The sequence below is a fragment of the Eschrichtius robustus genome, chromosome 1 (genome assembly GCF_028021215.1).
Source record: "Eschrichtius robustus isolate mEscRob2 chromosome 1, mEscRob2.pri, whole genome shotgun sequence".
Lineage (NCBI taxonomy): Eukaryota > Metazoa > Chordata > Mammalia > Artiodactyla > Eschrichtiidae > Eschrichtius > Eschrichtius robustus.
In genome coordinates this window covers 138452449-138477001 of record NC_090824.1, presented here as the reverse complement: position 1 = coordinate 138477001, position 24553 = coordinate 138452449, and the positions used below count along the sequence as shown (strand labels likewise).

At 46.9% G+C, this 24553-nt stretch overlaps 1 protein-coding gene across 5 annotated transcripts in view; it reads right to left on the bottom strand.

Annotated features, from left to right (window-relative positions):
* The window catches only part of TBC1D2B (TBC1 domain family member 2B), an 87363-nt gene extending 64550 nt beyond the window's left edge, over positions 1 to 22813 (bottom strand). For 3 of the 5 annotated variants that reach the window (XM_068556529.1, XM_068556556.1, XM_068556539.1), the window contains exons 1-2: positions 22399 to 22813; positions 1964 to 2117 (exon numbers count right to left, since the gene is read on the bottom strand). In XM_068556529.1, coding sequence (XP_068412630.1) covers positions 1964 to 2117; positions 22399 to 22755 — 511 coding nt within the window. In that variant the 5' untranslated portion in view covers positions 22756 to 22813. Of the gene's footprint in view, positions 1 to 1963; positions 2118 to 7012; positions 7033 to 21766; positions 21788 to 22398 lie in introns of those variants that run through there. The other 2 variants (XM_068556548.1, XM_068556553.1) reach the window with 2 other exon arrangements.
* Between the last annotated feature and the right edge of the window lie 1740 nt (positions 22814 to 24553).

Here is a 24553-nt window from a genome sequence, read left to right as displayed (position 1 = left end):
CTTCCCACCCTGGCCCTAGGTGTGCCTCCAGGCTCAGCTCACAGCCTTCCCCCTCTGGCCACACCCTCCTTCCAGCTCCTGGAGGGCACTGCGCTCCTCTTACCTGGCCTGACTCCTGGTCATCCTCAGATCTCAGAGAGTGTACCCACCCACCCCAAAGCTGTGGCTCAACCCATTCATGGCCCTTGGTACCCTGTACCTTCCCTCTCATGTGATCTCACTTTTTCTTCACTCTGCTTGACTAGACACTGTGAGGGGGGAGATCCAAGCCCATCACGGGCATCTACTTGCTGAATGAATGAGTAAACACCAGAGGGTGCCAACTCCAAATTCCCATGCTAGAGTCCAAAAGCAAATGCAGAGAACCAAATGCAGAGAACCAAATGCAGAGAACCAAATGCGGGCTGCAGGTGTTTTTACCGGCTCCTTAGCCTCAGCACTTTGGCTTAAAAGAAGGAAGGATGCGTGTCATAAAGAGACCACAGGGCTTCGTTCCTTTGGTCCTCCTCTCGGTCTAACGCCTGAGTCTCCCTTAGAGAGAAGTGCTTGGTGTCCTCAGAAAGAAGGAACAGAGGCAAAGTGAGTATCGTCTGTGCCAGAGGCACTAGCTACCACCATGAATACTGCTGGTTTCCCTGCAGGGTTTCCAATCGTTCCAAGTGACTGATACTGAGTTATAGAGCTTCTTTTGATCAAAAGCACTATAATAGTGGTTTTTTAAATAACTCAGTCATCAATGAGCAGAAGTAGAAATTAAACATAGAGGGGGTTTTGGCTTGAAACTGGAGGCATCCTCTCAGCTCCTGCTATCATTAGTGTTAAGACATCCATGAAAATGACCTGAGAACTCTCATAGCACAGCATAGGAAGAGGAATGAAGTACACACAGTAATTTCTCACTGACCAGAGGGTTAACTTGCTGAGTGGTAAAAAAAAAAAAAAGGCTGGCAGGAAAATAGGGATTTGGAGGAAAAAAATAATTTAAGAAGTCCAAGAAGGCATTTGTTTCCAAAACAAGTTGGCTGCACACGTGCCAATGCCACCTTTCACTTACAGGGAGCTTGACTGTAGCCTGTGTTTTCCTGAGCAAAGGTCCCGCAGGTGTTACAAAGCTTGGACCACACCTCTTTATAGGCATGAGAACTAGCCCATGCTGGCTAAATTCCAATATGCGCTCCTTCAATCCTTAAGAAATGCTGGTGTGATGGCCTGGCCTTTTCATGCCTTACTTCAAGGACCAGGGGTCAGGTTTCTCTGGGCCTGCTCTTCTCCCTGTGTGAAGAGAGGGACCACAAATACAGCCCCACCTCAGCAGTCCCTGCAGGGGCCGGGTCGGGGGATGGTCTGTGTACAACCATAGTCCTGTTCTTTCAGTTAACAAGGCTCAGCACCACCAGACAGTCATGAGAAGATCACAGGGTTTTAATTTTTGATATTCAAATATAAAACCACATCATCTCCATACTGCAATCGGCCAGGGACTAGCATGAGTTATGGAAATACCACAGATCCAGGATAAAATGGAATTAGTGTCTGATAGTTAAAATCTTCCCAAGAAGCATCACTGAATCACAGTGAGTGCTTTGAGAACATCTTCCCAGTGTGCACACATATCTGTGCACAGGGCTGCGGGTGTGGGTGCTTCACCTTCAGACAGGGTAGAGAGCAGGCTGGTCCTGGAGTCAGACTGGACTTCAGCACCACAACTCACTACCCACTGCCCTCAGCCGTACCGTCTCTTTAGGATGCTTAGCACCAGCCTTGCCTCACTCCTGAGGTTGTCATTGGGCTTGAATACAATTCTGTACATGGACACAGAAGCCCTCAATAACTATGGGATGCAGCCCATTTATAAGGGATCATCACCATTATTTTCATTCTCAATTCCTCTGCTAAGCTGACTTGCTACGTCAAACGGTGATACACAAAGCACTGACACAGGTGCCCTCCCTTTCTGACCTACCTGTGTTGTCTCTGGCCACAAGACCCTTAGAAAAATCCCCTGGAGTCGGGGAGGTCCTGCTGTCCCACTTTACCATGTCGAGACTGTTGCAATATTCCCATCTCTTCTGCTGAAGCTCTTGTAACCAGTAAGTCATGAGTTGACGATTAGGGGCCTAAAAAGAAGGAAGGGGAAAAAGTGTTATGGCCACCAATAACATAGAGAGCTTAAAAAAATAATTATGCTTTGTGAGGACAGACTGGACACCTTGCCACATGAAAGGGAGACTTAAGAAGAACAGGTCAAAGAAATTTCAATTTCAAGATTAGTAACTTTTGTTCACTACAATTGGTCAAGAAAATAGCAATTTTTACATAAAGAATTTAACCCTAATAATAAGAAATCTTTTTAAATTCTAAAATTACAGAATGATACAATATAACATTTTCCTCAAAAGGTTTTAGGAAGGCTTGATATCCCCAGTGCCCTTTCACTCTGAGCACCTGTAAATTCTCTTAAGAAGTCAAATCTCACATGGGTATGGATAACATCCCTGCCAAATCAAATCAAATAATGGTATTTAGATCCTGTCAGCAACCGGGAGAGTGAGCAAAGAAAACTGCAGATTAAAAACTAGAGAGGACATCTATTACAATGGCTAAAGTTTTTTAAAATTGATAATACCAAAGGCTGGAAAGGATACAGAGCAACTGGAACTTTCATTCATTGCTGGTGGGAATGTAAAATGGTGCAGCTCTTTGGAAAACGGTTTGGCAGTTCCTTATAAACATACACTTACCAAGTGACCCAGCAACCCCACTCCTAGGTATTCAACGAAGAGGAATAAAAATATACATTCACAAAAAAACCTGCATGCAAATGTTCAGAGGCTTTATTCATAATCGCCAAAAAGTGAAAACAAGCCAAATGTCCTTCATCTGGTGAACAGATAAACTGTGGCACATCCGTACCATGAAATACTATTCAGCAATAAAAAGGAGCAAACGATTGACTCACACAACGTGGATGAATATTACATGCGTATGTGAAAGAAGCCAGTCCCAAAAGGCTATACAATTCCATTTATGTGACATTCTTAAAAAGGCAAAATTATAGGGACAGAAGACAAACCTGTGGTTTCCAGGGCTTGGGTGAAGGGAGAAGCTGACTACAAAGGGGCAGCACAAGCGGATTTTGGGGTAATCAACCTATTCTGCACCATGACTGTGGGGGTAGATACATGAGTCTACGCATCTGTCCAAACTCAAAGAACTATATACCACAAAGAGTGAATTTCACTGTAAACATTAAAAAAAAAAAAAAATCAATCAAGATACAGAGGGAACACAAAACAATGAACCTAGCTATAAACAAACAAACTAGATGGCAGGTGTGGGTCACAGGTCTCCAGGCTGCCCCCCAAAAGGAGTCCCAAGGAGAAGGATGCCATGGCATGATTATGGGAACCAGTGGCATCCAGTAAGGTGTATAGACATCAGACACAGTGGTTTCAGCACCTATAAATTCTACCCCAGGGTCAGAGGCAATCTGGAAAACTGCTCTGTAGGCCCGACAGCAAGTGATAAGCCAGAGACCAAACCTCTACTGTCCACAAGCAAAGTGCTCTTGCTACAACCTGGAGTCTTTTTAGTGACACTTGCAGGCACAGCCCTGGTAAGGAAAACCATTCACTACATGATCTCTGGGTATCTTACAGAAAATCCCTCCAACTATCAGCCAAGCCATCATTTCATCCATACATTCAACCGACATTTACTATTAATACTTATCTATCAGGAACCTGGAATCAGGGCTTGTGAGAAAGATAGGAAAAATAAATCAGTAGTTTCAAGAGTGTGTTAAGTGCTATGACAGAGGTCAGAGTGGGTGAGGTGGGGCTGGTGTGACTGGAGGGTGCAGAGGAGATGGGGCAAGGGTCAGGTACTGAAAGTTTAGGAAAACTGCTACCTGTGGATTCAAAAGGTTCACAGTCTTCTCCAATAAACATAAACTCTGAGATGTCTCCATTTTTCTAACATCCAGCTCAGTGCCAGATACATATTTGCTGAATAAATAAGTGAAGAAATGAATGAACAAGTAATCATAAAATGATGCAGGAGCTTGGTCTTAAAGGGAAAGCAGCCGGTGGCCAGAAGGACAAGACAAAAAAGAAGCTCCAGGCAGAGACAAGAGTATGTGCAAAGGCCCAGAGGCAAGACAGCACAGGCAAGGGGAGGCTGGCAGGGGGGTGGAGGGGGGTGGGGCTGGGATAAGCAGGGACCACGCCCAAAGAGACTCGAGCGCCTTCCTGGATTCTTGGCAGGGCAATGATGAGATGAGACAAAGTCATTGCTCTTGGAAAGGGGGTGGGGGTGGGGGGAAGCAGGGTTCAGGTAGAAGAGGAGATTCGCTCAGGCCCAGGAGCCCTAAAGCGCAGCCTGCGTCTGAGTGGCAGTTTGGTTGCAGGGTGGACACTGGGGGCTCAGCCTGGCTCCGAGGCAGGATAAGAGACCCCAGCATTCCCAGAGGAGGGGAGAGAGTGGCTGGAAGAGTAAGGGGTTGGGAGACAGCCAAATCAGAACCCAAAGCCCACCTAATCCCTCCTCCTCCCTCCTTTCACAGAGTCCATACTGAGCCCCTAGTCTCCCGACCCCCAGCTTAGGCGAAAGTGTGTGTTTTGACAGTGGGTGCATGTGTGTGCACATGTGTGCGTGTGTACTGGTCCTCCCACCAGCTCCCCTGCCTGGCGCCCATCCCCATCCCCATCCCCATCCCAGGGAGAAGACCATACTGTGTCAGATCCATCACTAACCTCTCTAGCTGTTTCCTGCAATGCAAACACCATGAGAAAGCTGCTTGTTACAAGAAAGCCTTTTCCCTTTAAATCTCTGAGTCTTAAATTCTGACTGAGGAACAGTTAGTAACCTCTTAATCATCTCTCACTAAATTCCTCGGGCAAAAAAACTTTTAGATCACATGCTCTCAATGTCTGACATATTATTCATGTTACAGAAATCTGGTCAATAAGGCAGGCAAAACTACCTCGAGACAATGATTAGCTGGGGTTCATTTCCTTTAAAAAAAAAAAAATCTAGCAACCACTAAAAGCATCTCGAATTCAATCCCCAAGCAGCTGTGAAAGGCTGTTGGGGGCACATGGTTCCGGGGCATGTGCTACGATCAAGGAGGCGGAGAAGCCCCCAGAGGCCCTTCCCTCAGGGAGCTGAGACCCATGAGACGGCGCAGGATTAAAAGTAGAACAGCACAATCAGCAGCGATCCACAAAGCCTCTGTGTTTCCCATGTGATGTCTTTTAAACAGAGACTGAACAGAGATTTGGCCTGTTCAGTCCTAATTAGATGTAGAATCACAAACTAGTCTCTTCATTGCCCCAGGCTTGGTTAGTTAGCCAGGTAAAGTTAGTCTAGATCTGCCCCGTCCAAACACAGTAGCCGCTAGCCACACATGGCTCGTGAGCACGTGAAATACGGCTACTACCACATGATGAGATATTATAGACACAGTGGGTTAAATAAAATATATTTATTAAAATTAATTTTAGGGGGCTTCCCTGGTGGCGCAGTGGTTGAGAATCTGCCTGCCAATGCAGGGGACACGGGTTCGAGCCCTGGTCTGGGAAGATCCCACATGCCGCGGAGCAACTAGGCCTGTGAGCCACAACTACTGAGCTTGCGCGTCTGGAGCTTGTGCTCCGCAGCAAGAGAGGCCGCGACAGTGAGAAGCCCGCGCACCGCGATGAAGAGTGGCCCCCGCTTGCCGCAACCAGAGAAAGCCCTCGCGCAGAAACGAAGACCCAACACAGCCAAAAATAAATATAAATAAAAATTTTTTAAAAAAATTATAAAATTAATTTTACCTGTTTAACGTGGGTATCTGAAAACTTATAAGTATATAACTGGCGGGACTTCCCTGGTGGCGCAGTGGTTAAGAATCCGCCTGCCAGTGCAGGGGACACAGGTTTGAGCCCTGGTCTGGGAAGATCCCACATGCCGCGGAGCAACTAAGCCCGCGAGCCACAACTACTAAGCCCACGCGCCACAACTACTAAGCCTGTGTACCACAACTACTGAAGCCCGTGCACCCTAGAGCCCGTGCTCTGCAACAAAAGAAGCCACCGCAATGAGAAGCCCGCGCACCGCAACGAAGAGTAGCCCCCGCTCACCGCAACTAGAGAAAGTCCGTGCGCAGGAACGAAGACCCAACGTAGCCAAAAATAAATGAATACATTTTTTTTTTTAAAGTATATAACTGATTCACACTGTCTTTATTGAACAGTGCTGGTCTAGATCATGATGGCAAACAAATTCCATTTTGAGAGCCAAGGTTGGTGGGAGATCTGGCTAGGTGGGAAACCCAACGGGTGGGAAACGGCCTTGGGGATGACCAAGGGCATGGGGTTCTTGAGAGTGTGGGGCAGCCAACATCATTCACCTCCCAAAGGACTTTATGACTCAAATAACTTTCTTCTTTAACTAGGTACCTCCATATCTCCAACCACCCCATGCTCTGTTAATGTCCATGGAGATGCCAACATTATTTGGGGACCCCGAAGAATGGGTCTGGCTGGTCTGGCTGATGGCTCACAGTTTCAGTGTCTTCACTGGCCCCTCCCAAAGGAAGGCAAGGACCCTCGAGTGATCTGGCTTCACAGACAGCACCTCAAGGAGTCTGTCACCAGGGCTCGCTCCACTGAGCTGCAGCCCAGCTGGTGACAAATGAGCCAGTCAGTGCCGAAGCTTATCACCACCACCAGCATAACCCAGAGAGAATCAATATCTGCCCCACCCTACCCCAAATCACCATTTTAAATGCTTTAGTCCCACATTCTGGAAAGCCAGACAGACATTCCAATCATGCTGGAAGGAGCAGAGACGAGGCAAAGCTTCACAGCTCAGCAGACAGTAAGAGCCGATGCCAGGCAGGCATCCAACAGGTCAGTGTCAGCATCTACTGTCTGAAGTCTCACCGGGACCATATCCTGAGTCTCCCGTGACACCATTCTCTCCAACTCCTACTCATTCTTCAAAACCCAAATAAGGTTTCCCTGACCTGCGTGCTCTTTCCATCCTCGGAATGGGGAACTCACAGCACCATGTAGCCCAGGACAGCTTCCCATGGCAGTGTGCGTTCTTCACTAGTCTAAGTTCTTTCAAGACAAAGGCAAAACCTGCTGGCCTCAATATGGCCCAAGATGTGTAGCACAGTGACTGGAATGCAGTTAAGCATTCATATATCTGACTCATTCTTTCCTATGTTCAGCTACTGCTACTGCCTCAAAACTGCTAAAATTATAGTTCAAATATGGCACCAAATCCCAACATGAGAGACCATGCCAAACATCTTGGAAAGCCATTCTGGTTGTCCCCTACACAGCTGCATGAATGTCCTGGGGAGCAGGGGGCAGACAAGGACTGAGTGGGCACAGTCCTGATATGACAGACATCTGCTGCATTTAGGCACCATGACGTGAGGTGCCAGTTCAGAGAATGGAAACCAGGCCATGCCTCGTCCAGCTTGAGGTGGAATTCAGTCCCTGAAAGCTGGTTGAGAAGAACCATGCGATACTCCAGCTGTTCCCACAAGCCTTTGCACCCAGACCTCCAGTAGCCCAAAACAAGTCCACTCTTGGGGAGATGGGCCCCAGACACCTGTCCCTTCTCTTGGGCCCCAGGGACTTCCCTCTCTCCAACACCAGCTCTTTCCTTGGTGCTCAGAAAAGTTCCGCAGTAAAGTTAATTCATCTCAACACACATTTATTAAGGGCCCACTCTTGCAGGCAAGTGCATTACTGGGGATGGGGGCTGGAGCCACAATCTTGCAGCACACACAGGGAGTCAGGCCTCATCTCCTAACTACATTCTCACTATACCACCAACTGACCCAAGCACTCTTATCCCCTGGGTCTCCAGCCCTTTGGTAAAGAATCTCCATCTAAAAAGACTCAGCACATTTTAGAAGCTATAATAATGCTCATTTCCTTTAACCAAAAACTCCATTCCTGGGAATCTATCTAAAGTAATCCAAAAGAAGAAAAAGGAGGAACACCATATACATAGAAATGTTTGTTCATTCACTTGGCAAATATTTATTAAGAGCCTGAGTTAGGCCAATGCAGCAGTCAACACTAGGGGTACAGAACTGGGTGAGACCTGGTCAATTTTCGGCTCTCAGACCCTCCCAATGAGCAAACGTTTCCTTCATACCAGCAACAGACAGTTAGAAACATGTTCACAATTACAAACAAAACACAAAATGCATAGGTATACATTTAAGAAATCTGTATGCATTATAGAAACTTAAAAAAAAATCCAGCCAAAATTCTAAAAAGTTCTTCAAAGCATGGGAAAGAAATTATAAAATTCATCTGAAGTTTAACCTTTGAGAATTCTGAAAAAAGTAAATGAGGCATGAGGCTTTGCCCTACCAAATAAGTAAGCATATTATAAAGCCACAATAATTAAACCAGCACTCTACTACCAGAGGATCAAAATACAGGGCTAAATAGATATAAAATACTTACGTAGCATTTCAAATCAAATCAGTGGGAAAATTATTAATTATTAAACAATGACATTAGGACAACTGGCTAAAAATCTGTAAAGAAATAAAAGTATTATGAATTACGACCTAGGTGTGAAACCTAGGTCACAATATAAAAGAAAATAAATTCAAAATTGATTCAAGATTTGAATGTAAAATAAAAACCATTTAAATTAGTAGAAGATGCCTATGTAAATTAAAATTAAGTTTCTGTCTCTTTCTGCATCTTGTAACAACAGTTGCGTAGATTTCTGCCAAATTTTAAAGGTACACAAGGGATCATGATCTGACTTTACATCCAACCATCGGCATAGCAGCACTTCACACGGAAGGTCTGTGCAGAGATCTCCTGAACAGTTCACACTGAAGTGCAATCAAAGGCCACGACGAATGCCCTGTGACAGCAAATGCCCTGTGCGTCCTGATGCTGTGGACAAGGAAAACCAACGCTCTTTCAGGACTGAGCCCCAAATTGAAGGCTCGAAGGGCAGATCTTCAGACTGTAAGCCACAGAGCTGCTTCTCGCACGGGCAACTCTAGGGAGCTGACTCCAAGCTGACGAGGGGCAGGGAGGCATTGATTTTCACGGCGTTGATTATTTACCCCAGCAACACAAAGGAAGAAAGTCTCTGCTGTAACATTTCTATTCTCTTGGAATGTAAAAGCCTGTCTCGGGCTTCCCTGGTGGCACAGTGGTTGAGAGTCTGCCTGCCAATGCAGGGGACACGGGTTTGAGCCCTGGTCTGGGAAGATCCCACATGCCGCGGAGCAACTGGGCCCGTGAGCCACAACTGCTGAGCCTGCGCGTCTGGAGCCCGTGCTCCGCAACAAGAGAGGCCGCGATGGTGAGAGGCCCGCGCACCGCGATGAAGAGTGGCCCCCGCTTGCCACAACTAGAGAAAGCCCTCGCACAGAAACGAAGACCCAACACAGCCAAAAATAAATTAATTAATTAATTTTAAAAAAAAACAAAAAAAACTTTAAAAAAAAAAAAAAAAAAGCCTGTCTCAACCCAAAAAGAAAGACAGCAGAGAAAAATATCTGGATGTGTGTCCAAAACCACCATAAACAAAGTTAAAAGACAAACTGAGAAAAAGACCAAACAAATTCGAAGTCACTATACATAGTGTGGAGTTCCATAGCTTTGCAGAGGCACCTCACTCTGCCAGCACTTAGGGAACTCCTGTTTGCCTGGGAGCTCCTATTCAGCTTTAAAAAAACAAACAACAAACAAAAACAAAACCCAACAACATATTTTAGACTTTTATTTCAATAATAATAATAACCCATGTTTGCTGTGGAAAATCTGAAAAATGCAGAAAAACAAAGAAAATAAAATGAACATAACCACATCCCCAGTAATAACTTCAATCAGCACTTTGGAGTACATCCTTTCAGATACTTTTCTATCCATAAATACTTGTAGCAATTTTCTTTACAAAAATGGAATAAAATTATATAGACTATTTCATAATGTATACGTGCATATTAGTAATAATATTAGATACCATTAAGTAAACAATTACTATGTGCCAGACATTGTGCTAAACACTTTATACATGCTATCATTTAAAGCTCATAACAATCTCACAAGATAGTATCATCTACTTTCCCAAAGTATTACCTACTTGGACTCTGGAGCCTAACTGAGTTCAAATCACAGCTCTGCCATCTGCTAGCTGTATTAGGCAAGTTACTTAATGTGTCTCGGACTTCTCATTGGCAAAATGTGAATAACAGGAACCTACTTCATGTGATGTTGTTATGAGGATTTAATGAGTTAATGCGTGTTAAGCTCAAAACAGTGCCTGGCACACTCATTAGGCGTCAACCATCCATATTACCATGATCACCCAAGATCTCACAGCCAGTTGGCACATCAAAATTCAAACCTGGGTCTGTGTTCCTTGCTATTAATGGGAAGACGGAGAAGCGCACGTCCAAGACAAAATCCATCCTCTCAGCATGTCAGCAGGAATCAGAAGTTCCTCTATGGTCTTTCTCAGATACTGAAATGTTGATGACCCCAACCAACAGCCAAGTTCAACTTAAAGTGTGTTGGCTTCATGGGCAAGGACAACTCCCACATCAGAGGCTGGTCTTTTTGACAGTACAGAAGGTCCTCAGGACATCGAAGGGGGGCTCAGCACAGCTTCACTGGGTTGGAGAGAGTATGACCATCAATTGGCTATAAGGTGCTCCCACCGGATGCTCTGAGCCACAATTCTTCTCTAAAGACATTTCTTTAAAAATAGACTGCAGTGAGCAATAATAAGACCACACATAAACAAATGTAGAGAAGAGAGGAACCGTTCTCCAGCATAATAGGATCGCCAGGTCTCCAAGCCCGAAGAATCCCTTTGTCAGTCTCTCAGATCCCCGCTCCCTGACACTGTCCTGGTTCATCAACCTCAGGCCTCTGCAAGAGTGTCCTAACTGGTCTTGCTGTCCTCAGTCGCCCCTCCCCAAACCCCCTTCTTACACATAGTCACCTAAGTCACATTTATCCCATGCTTAAAACTCTCTGGTGGCTTCTAAGTGCTGGGCAATTTGGCACGGTCACCTGGCCTACACTGACCCACACTCCACAGGACTATAGCCTTTTGCCCACACAACAGGCACACAGAAGCCAGTTCAGCTTCAACGACCCCTCCTCCTACAGCACTAATTAAACCCATTTGCAAACGCCTACTCACCCCTCAAGACCCAGTTCAAACATCCCATCTATGAGGCCATCCGACATCCCTTACAGAACCAATCATGCTCTATGGTGATGACAGAGCACTTCAGTCACCCACTTAGGGTGTGAACTCTGGGCTCCTCCCCAAAGTGTCAGTGCCTACCATGTTTATAAGCCAGAAGAACAGAACAACCAACGGTCACGAGAGAGCCACAAGAAGAGAATACAGATGGGCTAAGTTTGCACACGTCATAGAAAGCAATTTAAGCTGCATGCATAGTTTGACTCAGTCATATCTTAAAAGGATGCAATGCCTGTTCATAATGAAGGAATTTTCGTTTCTTAAATCTAAAGAAGGATATCTGGGGGATTCCCTGGCAGTTCAGTGGTTAAGATCCGGTGCTTTCACTGCTGCAGCCTGGGTTCAATTCCTGGTCAGGGAACTAAGACACCACAAGCCCCAAGGCGTGGTCAAACAAAGAAAGAAAGAAGGATATCTGGATTTCCAAGGTAATTCTTCCATAAGCAATAAAAAGCACAAGAACATTGTAAACAGCCTGATAATACAAAACAAAACTCAGATGAAAAACAGACTACAACCCCATATCTGATAAATAACTTTAGGTTCCAAATATTCTTCTGAACATTTCAAAACCATGGGCCTGGAAACAATCTCAAGGGATCTGGCCCAGTACCAATGAAAAAAAAAGTAATTTTTCCTTGGGAAAGTTTTGAAATCTTCTGTTTCAGCCCAGTGACAGATGCTGAGAAGGGAAATAATACTGGATCTCCTGGCTCCTCGGAAAATGGAGTGCAATTGTACAGACCTCCATTCCTCTAACGAACACGATACGTTCTTATTTGTCTTTTTGAATGGCTATCCTGAAGTCAGCATTTTCATATAACTTATTTTGCAAAATAATTACATGAATTCTCATCTAAATCCTTTTCAAAGGCTGAGCAAGAACCTAGACCTCCCCCGCCATCACTTTCCCTGGACGGTTGGCAGTGGGGGGCAGCCTCTCCTCGGAAAGGTGCCCCACTTCTCACCCATTCTGGGAGGCAGCAGTCTGAGGAGTTTTGCCATCTCTGATACTCAAGCATCTTCTTTTAAAAAGCAAACACCTTGAGAGATCAGCCACTCCTTAAACCCATCTCTAACAATTTAATGGAGATTACAAACTAAGGGCAAGGGACGAGGAGAAGACTACAAACAGAACAAAGACAAGCAAATGCGTGTTCTAGAAAAGAGGGCAATAAAGAGAACTGGGCTTGTGAGGGGCCTGGCCTAGATGACAGATCTCACCAAGGCAAGGGCAAGGCCAAGGCCACTCTCTGGGCCTGCTCTTCCCTGCAGGAAGTGTGGAAGCCTGTCAAAACGCTTTCTGTTTCAGAGGGAAGGGGAGCACGCGGCCTCCGAGTGACCACAGGGCTACATTCCTATGGCTCCCTATCAGCTCTGCCATTGCACAATAAAGAGAGCGCCAGGGTTTTATGAGCTCAGGATAAATAAAAACTCCTGCAGCAACAGCCAGCAGACTGGTGGAGAGCCCCACGCCACCTCTGTCTGCGATGGCTTCCACACACCATGCAACACTGCAATGTTCTGGCTTGATGGTTTTTAACTTAAAAGCAGGACACAGGAATGACTGACTTAACATGAAGTTTTATGAACTGGGGTTTGGGAGGGGCAGATTCCCAGGCACCGCCCATCAGAGATTAGGGGGAACATGGGAGCCTGGTACCAGAAATCTGCCTAACCTTTCAGTGAATTTACAGGAGTGTTTGGGAAGCATGTTGATTTCTAACAGTCTTTTAAGATAGAGCTGGTACCTCCAGAAAGTGCCAGATGGTTCTCCTATATCAATCGGTTATTCACCCCTCTCTGGGTGAAAAGCTGGGGGCTCTAAAAGTCCTTATCAGCTGTTTGGTGGTGGTAATCATTAAAACTCACTCTCCCAGAATCACCCTAAGGATGGCAAGCGAACACTATCGCCCTCCAGGAGCTTCCCTCTGAACGGCCCTGGAGGAACACTAGCATGTGGTGCTGTGCCAGTGACTGAGTGATCAGCTCGGGAGACAGAAACTTCAGGGCCATTGCGAGGAGGGAGTCACAGGCCCCAAACCATTGCTCTGGAGCACAGAAACTCAGAATGCAAAGAAGGTAGCAGATATAAACCACAGAGTGTCAACCTAAGGATAAATGGCTCACACTTCACTGGTCTTCACCCACGCAGTTTAGTTATTTCTAGTCTGCTTAGAAAACCATCCTCAAACAGGGCCAGTCTTTACTTCACAGTCAAAGAGAGCAGTTATTCATGATCTGGTGGAGAGTGGTGTTTCTCAAAGAGAGGACCACAAAGGTCTGCAGCAGAAGGGTCGGCACAATGGATAAGGATGCAGATTCCTGAGGTCCACCCTGGCCTACCAACCGAACCAGAATCTCTAGGGGGGAACCCCACTACCTGCATGTTAACAGGATCCCAGGAGGCTCCTTCCCCACACCAATCTGAGAACCACAATTCTCAAGGAGATGCTTCCCTTTAAAGGACAGAAATGAAAGATAGCCTTATCATCATGTTACCTCTGGGAGAGTATATGTGAGAGAGCTGTGTAAACAGTGAAGCTTAAAAAACTGGTTCACTTTTTTTTTTTTTTTTTTTTTTTTAATTTATTTATTTTTGGCTGCGTTGGGTCTTCGTTGCTGCGCGCGGGCTTTTCTCTAGTTGTGGCGAGCGGGGGCTACTCTTCGTTGTGGTACGCGGGCTTCTCATTGTGGTGGCTTCTCTTGTTGCAGAGCACAGGCTCTAGGCACGTGGGCTTCAGCAGTTGTGGCTCGCGAGCTCTAGAGCACAGGCTCGGTAGTTGTGGCACATGGGTTTAGCTGCTCCGCGGCACACGGGATCTTCCAGGACCAGGGCTCGAACCCGTGTCCCCTGCATTGGCAGGCGGATTCTTAACCACTGCGCCACCTGGGAAGCCCCAAAACTGGTTCACTTCTGAAGCTAGAGGGCATGGCTTACAGAGCAGCAAGAGAAATCACACCAAGGGTCAGTTTTCCTCTGCACACCTCCAAAGAGAAGGCTCCTGAACAGGGATGTGCAGGTCTAGTCCTGCCAGGGAAACACCACTAATATCTATAATCAATCAACCCCCACTGGAAGTTTATCATCTATACTGTTAATTTCCAATCTTCATGTGACTTGAACATCTTACATCTATGCTGCAGCACCAAAGAGGTAAATGTACAATTTCAGAATCTGTGTACAACAACTAAAAACAAGAATAAGCCTAATTTCCTACTAAGGGAGTAAGATGGCAAATAGCATCAAACTGCTAGGTTTAAAATGGCTAAATATCACTCAGGTGTCTGGGGGAGGTTTTAGTGCCAGAGCTGCCGCTAACTAGCTGTGGGACTCTGTTTCTCACTCTATCACACAAGGGGCAGGGCGGGCTCATCTGAGGGTCTCATCAGTTCTGACTCAGGGACAATGACCCTTGGAACAAAAACACCAAATGACTTCCTCCACCTCACAGAGCCACTTGATGACAATGCCCTAATGACACCCCAGAACAGGACAGCTCTGAGAGGCCAGAGGCAACACCTGACTCCCGCTAGATGTCCATCACGGCCTTGCCCAACCAAGACTGTTAGGTGAACGGCTGGCTGGCTGCATCAGATTTCCAAACACAGGCTCCTCTGCAAGCACAGTCTCCCCTGGACATCACAGAGCTGGAAAGGGAAATGAAAACTGGGCTCGCTGCCTAGAAATAATTCCTGTAATCCAAGATCAACATCTCTGATAACACTGGCCTGTCCGCCTCCAGTCCACCGCCAGGCCTGCCATCCGACGCCCAGACAAGTTCTCGCCTGAGGGCAGACTGCTCAAAGGAAGTCTGCTCTTTCCAGGACGGCTGGCCCTGGAAAGGGCCAGAGAGGAGGCCAAAGGATCTCAGCTCCTGAATGTCCCCTTCTCCCCCAGATTCCAGTTTTCCCACACAATCAGTCAGAAGAAGTTAAGCAATGGCCAAGCATGCAAACTCATGAAAAAGATGCTGATTCCCATCAGACTGGGAACACTTCTTGTTGATCCTAAAGGAACTAAACCTTTGAACAGCTATACAATTATACCAAAACCTAACCAACTCCCCAGCCCATTTCTCCAGGGAGCTCTTCTTGGTGATCAGTCATACAGATCTTCCCAATTCCACAATGCCCACAGAAATTATTGTGCAAACCACAGATTTCTGGCTCTGGGTGATATCCAAATCAGTACTTTACATTCAGGATTCCCTGCCCCCCTCTTTATTTACTATGGAAAGATGCCAGACCTCCCTCAGGATCAAAAAACTTGCAGACATTTGATATTTACTCCCAACTCTGAATACTACAGACAAAAATCGTTTCTCTCCAAAGTGTTTTTCAAAGCTATCAGGTGCTTATCTATTTTTAAAGTCTTAACACTGTAGTTTCTGAAATGAATGGAAAATTTTCACTGCTGTATATACAGAAAACGCATAATGCTTACAACATGGTGGGTGCTCAAATATATTTGCTAAAGAAAGGAATGGACACTGCAAATCTCCTTCTGACCGTGCAAGAAGAGCATACCACACACCCACCCCAAGAGGACATGAGGGTATGAAGTATTCATTCGGCTACCCAGTATATACAGAGCATATAATCCGTGCCTGACACTCCGCTAAGCATTAAGGCTGAAGTGGTGAACCAGGGACAAAACTCTGCCCTCAGGGAGTTGGGGCTCTAGTAGGACACGGCATCAGATGCTCAAAAACCGGAACAGGACTAGACCCATTTTAGGGAGCAACACCACCCTGAATCTGTCCATTCGGGGTTTCCGGTGCAGCTTGGTGAGCTACTGTTTATTGGGTGATCACGAAACCTGCAGCCTCTCCAGGGACCACCTCAGCCTCCTGCCCCTGAAGGCCTCGCACATACACGTGCCCGGCACGTTCACTTCACCGAGTTCCCGAGAAGAGTATCTAGCAGAACACTAGTTAGAAGCATCACTACTTCCTAATTCACCATTCCATACTGCATTCACTCTGTGAAAGTGAACAAAATCCACTGAGGACTGGGCCTGCCGGGATGTAGCTAAACACCCACTCAAATGTCATTAAGACCCTACTACATAAATCTCTAAAAGAACTGAAAATTCCTAATCAAAACCCCTTCCACTCCACCAACCGGACAGTCATTTCTACAACAATGGGGTTCTTTTCTTTCTTTGGAAAGAGGGTTATTATCTATATTTTGTTCTGCCCAGAGATGGGAAGGCTGATGATGGATGCAGGCACCTGAACAAGGAGAGCCGTCCACCCCTCAGAAGCCTCAGTGAGATGGGAGAGCTGGTGTTCACGTCTCAACCCTGAATGCATGAGACCCCTCCCTCCATTTCTCAAGCAACGGTTTCCTCCAAAGGGGAAGAAAACCGGTAACACGCATATGAGCAAAGCAAGTGGGACATGAGAGAAGTCAGGGAAGGTGGCCATGAGGAATGCTTTGGGAAAGGCAGTCCATCGAGAGGGGTGGGGCAGGCTGTAGCCACACAGCCCCCGAGCCAGCAACCCCTGCTCAGAAACAATGGTGCTTAAGAGGCAATGGACCACAAGATCTTCAACTCTGCATTTATCAACTTTAAAACCTGTTTTCCAGTGGGTAACATATTAATATTTCAACTCTTAAAACACAAGACAAGACAATCCTCCAACATAATTAGATGAAAATACTGGATATAACCCAACCATCAGTTTGGGAGGAAAAAAAAAAACCCAACTATTTGTTAAGCCCTGCTGAGAATTCTTTGCTGATTCCTACACCTCGGGCCCCAAGGCCCTCCCCTCCACCCCAGCTGCCATCGGGCATTCCTTGAGTCCCCTACACACCTAAGGGGCTCTGCGCCTGCCATTTCCTCTCCCTAGAACACTCTATTCCCCTCTCCATTTCTCCAGTCAACACCAATGTGCCCTTTATGCCTCAGCTCAAATGTCACTTCCTCAGGAAGTCTTCCCTAGCCCTCCTCCTTCCAAACTAAATTAGGACCCCCTATCATACATGCATCCCATCTCTTTCCTTTTAAACTTCACAGCACTGGTTGGTGTTGGTTTTGTTTTTATTAACGTCTGTCTCTGGGCTACACAGAAAGCTCCCCAAGGACAGGAAGGGTGTTCACCTTGTTCAGTCTATACCCCCAGTGCCTAAGCACACAGAATGGGTAAGTGACAGAATGAATGAGAAGTGTCCAGGCCTTCCTAAAACACCAGAGCCAGGGAACTACAGCCTGAGGGCCATATCCAGCCTACTGCCTATTTTTACACAGCTACAAGCCAAGAATGGTCTCTATGTTTTCAGATGGCTGGGAAAAAAAACCCAAAAGAACAGTATTTTGTGACGTGTGAAACTTACATGAAATTCAAATTCCAGAATCCATAAACAAAAATTATGGGAACACAGCTACACTCAGTCTACAGTTGTCTCTGTACTATAACAGCAGAGCAGAGTAGTCACAGAGATGGCACTGGTGCAAGACCTAAGATATTTACTACATGGTCTTTTACATGAAACATTCACCCACTGCTACAACAGTGTCCTCAGAGTCAAGACTGTGGGCATGAAATACAAGAGACCTGAAAATTAAGGACCGACGGTAATCCCTCTTTTGAACCCCTGATGCCTGTCATATTTACTGGGCATTCCTTGAATGGCAGGCACCTCCATGACATGTGGTGAGAATGTCATTTAATACATTTGAGAATTCTGGCTGATCACTTCTAAAGGGTTGGAGCTCACACCAAAACCAGTGCCTACTGGGTAAGGACCTTCTACTCATTCGTTCAACAAACGTCTGCCTGGGCACCTACTCTGTGCAGGTGCTGTTCTGGGAGGGCAGGGATGCAAACAGCAGTGCTTGGGGCCTCCTGAGCAGGAAACAGTGTGGAGGCCACACTACCATGAGGCCTGTGTGACAGACAGTGGGAGACAGAAAGCCACTGCGACATCACACCTGTGAGACTATACCTGCCTTTAAGGAACTTACTCATTGGGAAACCATGAAAAGTCCGTGGAAAGTCATGTCTCGATAAAAGATTTAAATAACATTTCAAGACCCCTGAGCGGACGCCCCAGGGAAGAACAGCTTAGCAGAACCATTTAGCCAAGAAGGCTGGTTCACCACATCTATTTTGTACTGCACACACTATGATTACCCAAGCTAGCAAATGTTTGTCATTAAGCTGAGAGCAGTTTCAACACCAGAGAATGTGCATCCTTCCCACAAAAGTGGGTTAAGAATAGGGATGCATGATTGTTCCGTTACGTGCGACTCAGAAACCAACACACGTGTCCATTTGTGCACCATATGCCTTCAAGAAAGGGAGGAGAGGGAGCGGAGTGCATCTGCTGACAGTCTGATGACGCTCCTTGCTCCGGGGACTGTGGAGATCTGGCAGAGCAGGGTCATTCAAGCTTTACCCCCAGTCAGTCACATGCTCTCTCTTCCCTAAGTGCCAGCTCACTCCAGAACGGTCTCCTGTGCCTCAGATCCCAGGAAAGCTCAGTGAGAAGCCTCCAGCACCTCTACACACACACACACACACACAGGAAGCATCAGTTTCTGCCTGTTGTAGCAGCTTCCAAATGTCTAGTAACAGTTACCATACATCCTGGTAAAGAATCGGTAGGTAAAATGTTCCTGGTGCTTTCATTCTGCATGAAAAGGACAGAAATCAAATGCAGTAAGGGAAAAGCCACTACATCTTATCTAATCCCAAACCACTGAAATCCAAAGTAAAAAAAAAAAGGGAGACTTGTCAAAACTGATAATAGAATTAGATACCTGGCATTTTGGACACTCACTGTTCCCAGAGTCTCTACTAGCCAAGAGCATCTGAGTCTATCTATCTTCAACATCTCAGACAAATCACATCCCCTCTCCGGCCTCCATTCCCTCATCTGTAAAATAAGGCCCACATCCCTGAGTTTATGAATAGAAAATTTTACCAAGAAATTCCAATACCAGCTTTCATTAAGACTCAAGCAGTAAAACATTTTGGAAAACTTCAACAAAACCACAGCTCCTCCAGAGAAGGCAGAAAGTCACTTTAAAATAAGAACCGTACGATGATACAATAAGCAAATTGCTGATTTTTTTTTTCTTTTTAACCCGTCAAAAGAAATGGTATCTATAAAATTATATACAACTAGCTGAAGCTTGAGCAGGGTTTAATCCTCACTAACCTACAATCCCCCTTAGAAATCAGGGTCTGCCCTACCGCTAAGCAGCCCTAAAGGGAAGCATTCAAGCTTATGGGAGTCAGTTCTTAGATCTGAAAGGTGAAAAGGAAGATAAATTGCTAATTTCCACTTTTACCACCATAAAATTTTTACTCCCACAATTCAGAAGGAATTACTGTACAATAAAATTCATCCTTCTTGGGGCTTCCCTGGTGGCGCAGTGGTTAAGAATCCGCCTACCAATGCAGGGGACACGGGTTCGAGCCCTGGTCCGGGAAGATCCCACATGCCTCAGAGCAACTAAGCCTGTGCGCCACAACCACTGAGCCTGCGCTCTAGAGCCCGCAAGTCACGACTACTGAGCCCACACACCACAACTACTGAAGCCCGCGCACCTAGAGCCCGTACTCCGCGACAAGAGAAGCCACCACAATGAGAAGCCCGTGCACCGCAACGAAGAGTATCCCCCACTCGCCGCAACTAGAGAAAGCCCCCACGCAACAACGAAGACACAACGCAGCCAAAAATAAAATAAATAAAATAAATTTTTTAGAAATTAAAAAATTTAAATTTAAATTAAAATTTTAAAAATCCTTCCTAAAACACACCCCTACTCTGAAACCTTACATTTTGACTGCTCCCTTCCTTTGAAAAGCCTTGCCTGTGTTTCCATTTCCATTGTTTTTATAAAGCAAACCCTTTGTCTCGGGCATGCTGTCTTATTCTGTGACTAATTCAACTTTACATACCAAAATATTCCATAGTCAGTAACCTACATGAAAATCAATTTCCTTTTTTTTTTAAAGAAATATTCTGAACATACAAAAAGATAGAATAATATAACAAACACCACCCAGTGCTAGAAATAAAACACTGCAGAGACACTAGAACCCCCCTGGGCACCCATTCCCACTCACGCTCCCCTCTCTCCCCAAGTGGGAACCACCATCCTGAATCCAGGGCTCATCATGCCCACACAGCTCTCCCACTCCCCATGCAGCATATGCGTTTGCATGATCTTCTTAGTCTTTACATAAATGGTACCTCTGTATGCAATCAACGTGTAACTTTGTTTTTCTTTCTCAATTTTACGTTTATGAGAGTCATCCATGTTGACACCTATAGCTCTCATTCCTTTATGTTCACTGCTGCATAATATTCCATTATATGAATGTACTACATAATTGGCCAAAGACACTACTTGCTGTTTCATATGGCTGCCATGTAGTGCCTACTCTGTGCCAGCTATTTTCCAGAATTCTCAAAGCTAACCAATGAGGAAGGTAAGATTCCCATTAGACTGAAGAGGAAACTGGGACAGAGAGGTGGTATAATTTGCTCAACACATGTGAGTGGCAGATTCAGGCCACAAGTTCAAGTCAATTCAACTCTAAAGCCACACTCCTGACACTGCATCTTGTAGCCCCACTTATGTAGATACCTCCATCATTGAAAAAATTTTAATGAAAAAACCTGATGGAGGGCTCCAAAGTCATTTGAGAAAATCTGAAACAGGATGCTCTATTTTCTGTTTTAACAAACAATTCCACAGGAAATTCAGCTGTACACAGGGACAGTCCATATATACAGTGAGGACAAGCCTTTCTTTGGCAAAAGTCCCTGTGTACTCGCTCAGATCAGGCCCAAGTTTATACAAATGCTTTCTAAGTAAGCCCGAGTTGAACTGCAACTCTGCTTGGCTTCCTTTGGAGAAAAAGGTTGTCTGCACCCACTTAAAGAAGGGATGGAAGAGCCTAAAAGAACACAGTAATCAGACTCTGCCTGAAACAGCAAGAACTGAGCTGACAAAGCTCTAAAAACGACCTGGGGAGCAACTCCAACTGTTGCTGGCTTCGGAGATCCTGGGAACAGCCCTGTGCTCACAAGGCCAAGGGCGTCAGGCTCAGCCCACTCTGCTCTCCACTTGGCCAGCTTTGCAGAGTTTTCATACATCCCAGCCCAGCCCTGCTGCTCTGGAGAAAGCCCAGCTTGTAATACGGAAGAGAAGCGAGAGAGCGGAGTGAGGGTGGAGGCTCACAGGAACCAGGCAGGGAAGGAGGCTGGGAGAGAGACCCGACTCCAGGCCAGGGCCCAGACACCCAGGTGCCGGAAGCAGGAGGGCCCCTAGGAGATGATGGGACCCCCCAGGGGCAGGGAAGGCTTCTCAGCACCAGGATCAGGACTTCTGACTCTAGTCCCATGCTTCTACACACTGTGTAGAAAAAAGATTAAGGAAGCCTCAAATGGGCAAGGCAGAACTGGTTGAAGCAAACCTTTCCCTCCTCTCCCAGCCAAAATACAGAGCAAGCAAACAGGCTCTGCTACTTACTGTCTGTGTGACCTTAGCTGGAGTGTCTCTGCCCACTCTGGAGGAGACTGCAGTGGATTATCTTTAAGGACCCTGCCAACTCTGACTCTCTCGGTCTATAGCCGTGAATGCAGTAACACTTAGGAGAGGTTAGAGTATATTTCATGTAATTCCAACACCCCCACGAAGTAGATACTACTGCTATCCCCATTTTACAGAAGAGGCAGCTGAAGAGGGTAATAACTTACCCAAGGGCAGGAAGCCTACAGTAATGAATGCCTGGGAGGGTTACACAGAACATCCACAGGAGAGGGGTGGGGAGGGGAAGGGAGGTGGACAGAGAAGGGCCCGAGGCAAGCAAGGCACAGAGGGAGATAACGGGTCAAGGGATTGAGTAGCCCCCAGCCACTCTGGCCTAAACCCAGGTAAAGGGCTTGAGATGGGGACGGGGACAGAGTCTGAGAAAGAAGTGGGGAAAGAAAGGCAGAAGGGCTTTAGAGAAAGGAGGGTATGCAAAAAGTTCGATGGTCAGAGGAGCTAGGCTGAGCTGGGCATTGGGGGCAGCCCCAGAGGCTAGGCAGGGGGAGCAGGGTAAGGGCGTGTGGGCGGGTTCCCGGGAGGCAGGTGCGGGGCTGCTGGGCGCGCTGTCCCACCTTGAGCACCGTGACGGCTCCCGCGCTGTGCACCTGGAAGTGAGCGGGCGGCTCCGCGCCGGGCTCGGCCGCCTCGTCGGGGCCCGCGTAGCTGAAGCAGGCGTCCGCGATGTCCAGGTGGCCGAGGGGCAGCGCGTCCTGCGGGTTCTTGAAATAGTAGAGGTAGCAACGGCGCGCGTCGAACACGAACCAGCGGCTGCGGTAGCCGCGCAGCGGGCCCTTGCCCGACAGCTTCTGCAGGTAGCCGCACAGCCGCGCTGGCTCCCGCCCCGGCCCTGCCCCAGGCTCCGCCGCGGCCCCCGGGGCCGCGCCCTCGCCAATGCTACCCTCCTCCGCCCGGGCCCCGGGCCCCAGCATCGCCAGCCCGCGCTCCAACCGCCAGCGCCGCGGCCCCCAGCGCCTCGGCGCCGCCGCTGAGCCCCCTCCCTTCAACCCCGCCGCTCCGCACGGCTGGCGGGCGCGCAAAGCAGCCTGGGACTTGTAGTCCCGCCCCCGCCCGCCCCCGGGAGCGCCGGCCCGCACCCGGAGCGGCCCCGCGGGCGCCCCAGAGCCTGGTCCGGAAGAGTCACCCCTGCCCTCTGTTCCTTTGTGTAACCTGGGGCTCAAAACCTCGCGCTGCCGGGCTGAAACATTGTTCTATTTCTTTACGGGAGTGTGGGTTACTTGGAACACGCATTTCTCAAAATTCATCAGGGGTCCCCTTAAAACTGTACATTTCACTCTAGGTAAATTATACCTCAGTACAAAACTTTACTTTTAAATCTTTGCCCTGCCAGATTCACAGGCTAGTATTACAAAAATGAGAGAGCCTATTGCTTGGCGCTGAGTGGGTGCTCAGTAAATGTTTATAGAATGCGTGAATGAAAGCCAAAGCACTTCCCACCTCTCCAGACCTCAGTTCGTTCACCGATTTCAACAAACATTTACTGAACGCCTTCTATGTGCCAGATACAGTTCCAGACACTGAAGGACACAGCAGTGAACAAGCCAATCATTTACCTGCCCTCATGGGGATAATAGTCTAGTTAAGGGAGAGAGATAATACAAACTACATAAAGAAGACAGATAAATATATACTGTGTTGTATACACGCTGTGATGAAATTTTAAAAAGGACTACCACTTAAATAGCATGTATTACTTACCAGTGCTTAATATATTAACTCATTTGAATTCTCACAATAACTTCAAGAGGCAAGTGCCATTGTTTCACAAAAAAGCAAAGTAAGAGGATGGGGGGATGTAGGGCAGGAGTGGCAGGCTACGTTCCAGAGGGTCAGGGAGACCCCTCTGAGGAGGTGACATGGAGCAGAGACCTGGATGATGTGAGGGAATGAGCCGTGGAAAGGTGTGGGGGAGAAACGAATACAAATTTCACTTTACTTGAAGAAAAAAGGAAGGTCATAGCTATGTTTGTGAAAGGGCCAAATCAAAACAATATCTCATCTTCGTTTTGCATGTTTTTACACAGACACACTAGCAGACGCAGGTGGAAAATCGAGCTTTCTGAAATGGACAGGGATACCAAATTAGACTGCTTACTTGGAGACAGGTAGCAAGAGTGAGCTTACCCCGCCAGCCAACCAGCAACGGGCTCTCTGTTAGCTGCCACATGACCACCCCTTTCCCCAGGGCCCATCAAGAATCTGGCTGGCTGGCCACAGCAAGGACGCCTCTACCTTAGTGCCCTATGGTTCTCTTTGAGTGCAGACTGATGGAATTTGTCTCCTAGCTCTGCCACTAATCAGAGGTGTGACTTTGGGCCAGTTATTTTACCTCTCTGAGCCTCAGTCTCTTCATCTATAAAATGGGGACAGTATAGGTAGCTACTTCATACCATTGTTCTTGTAAGGATTACAAGATCATGTAAAAGTGCTTACATAGTAAGCACTCAGTATATCAATTATTATTCTTATTATTATTAATTATTATTATTATACAGTTAGCATTGATGTCCTTTGAAATCAACAGGTTCAGAGAGGGGGCTCTAGCAGCCCCAACACATGGGAGGCTAGAGAATGCACTGCCGGGGTGGGATGGGCCACCCTCAGGAGTGAGGGAACCATGTTTAATTTGGGCCTTGCCATGGGCAAGAGGGGCTGTGATTAATTGGCTTGTGGGGAAGGCAGCCAGGGTGGGATGTGACCGGGAAATGC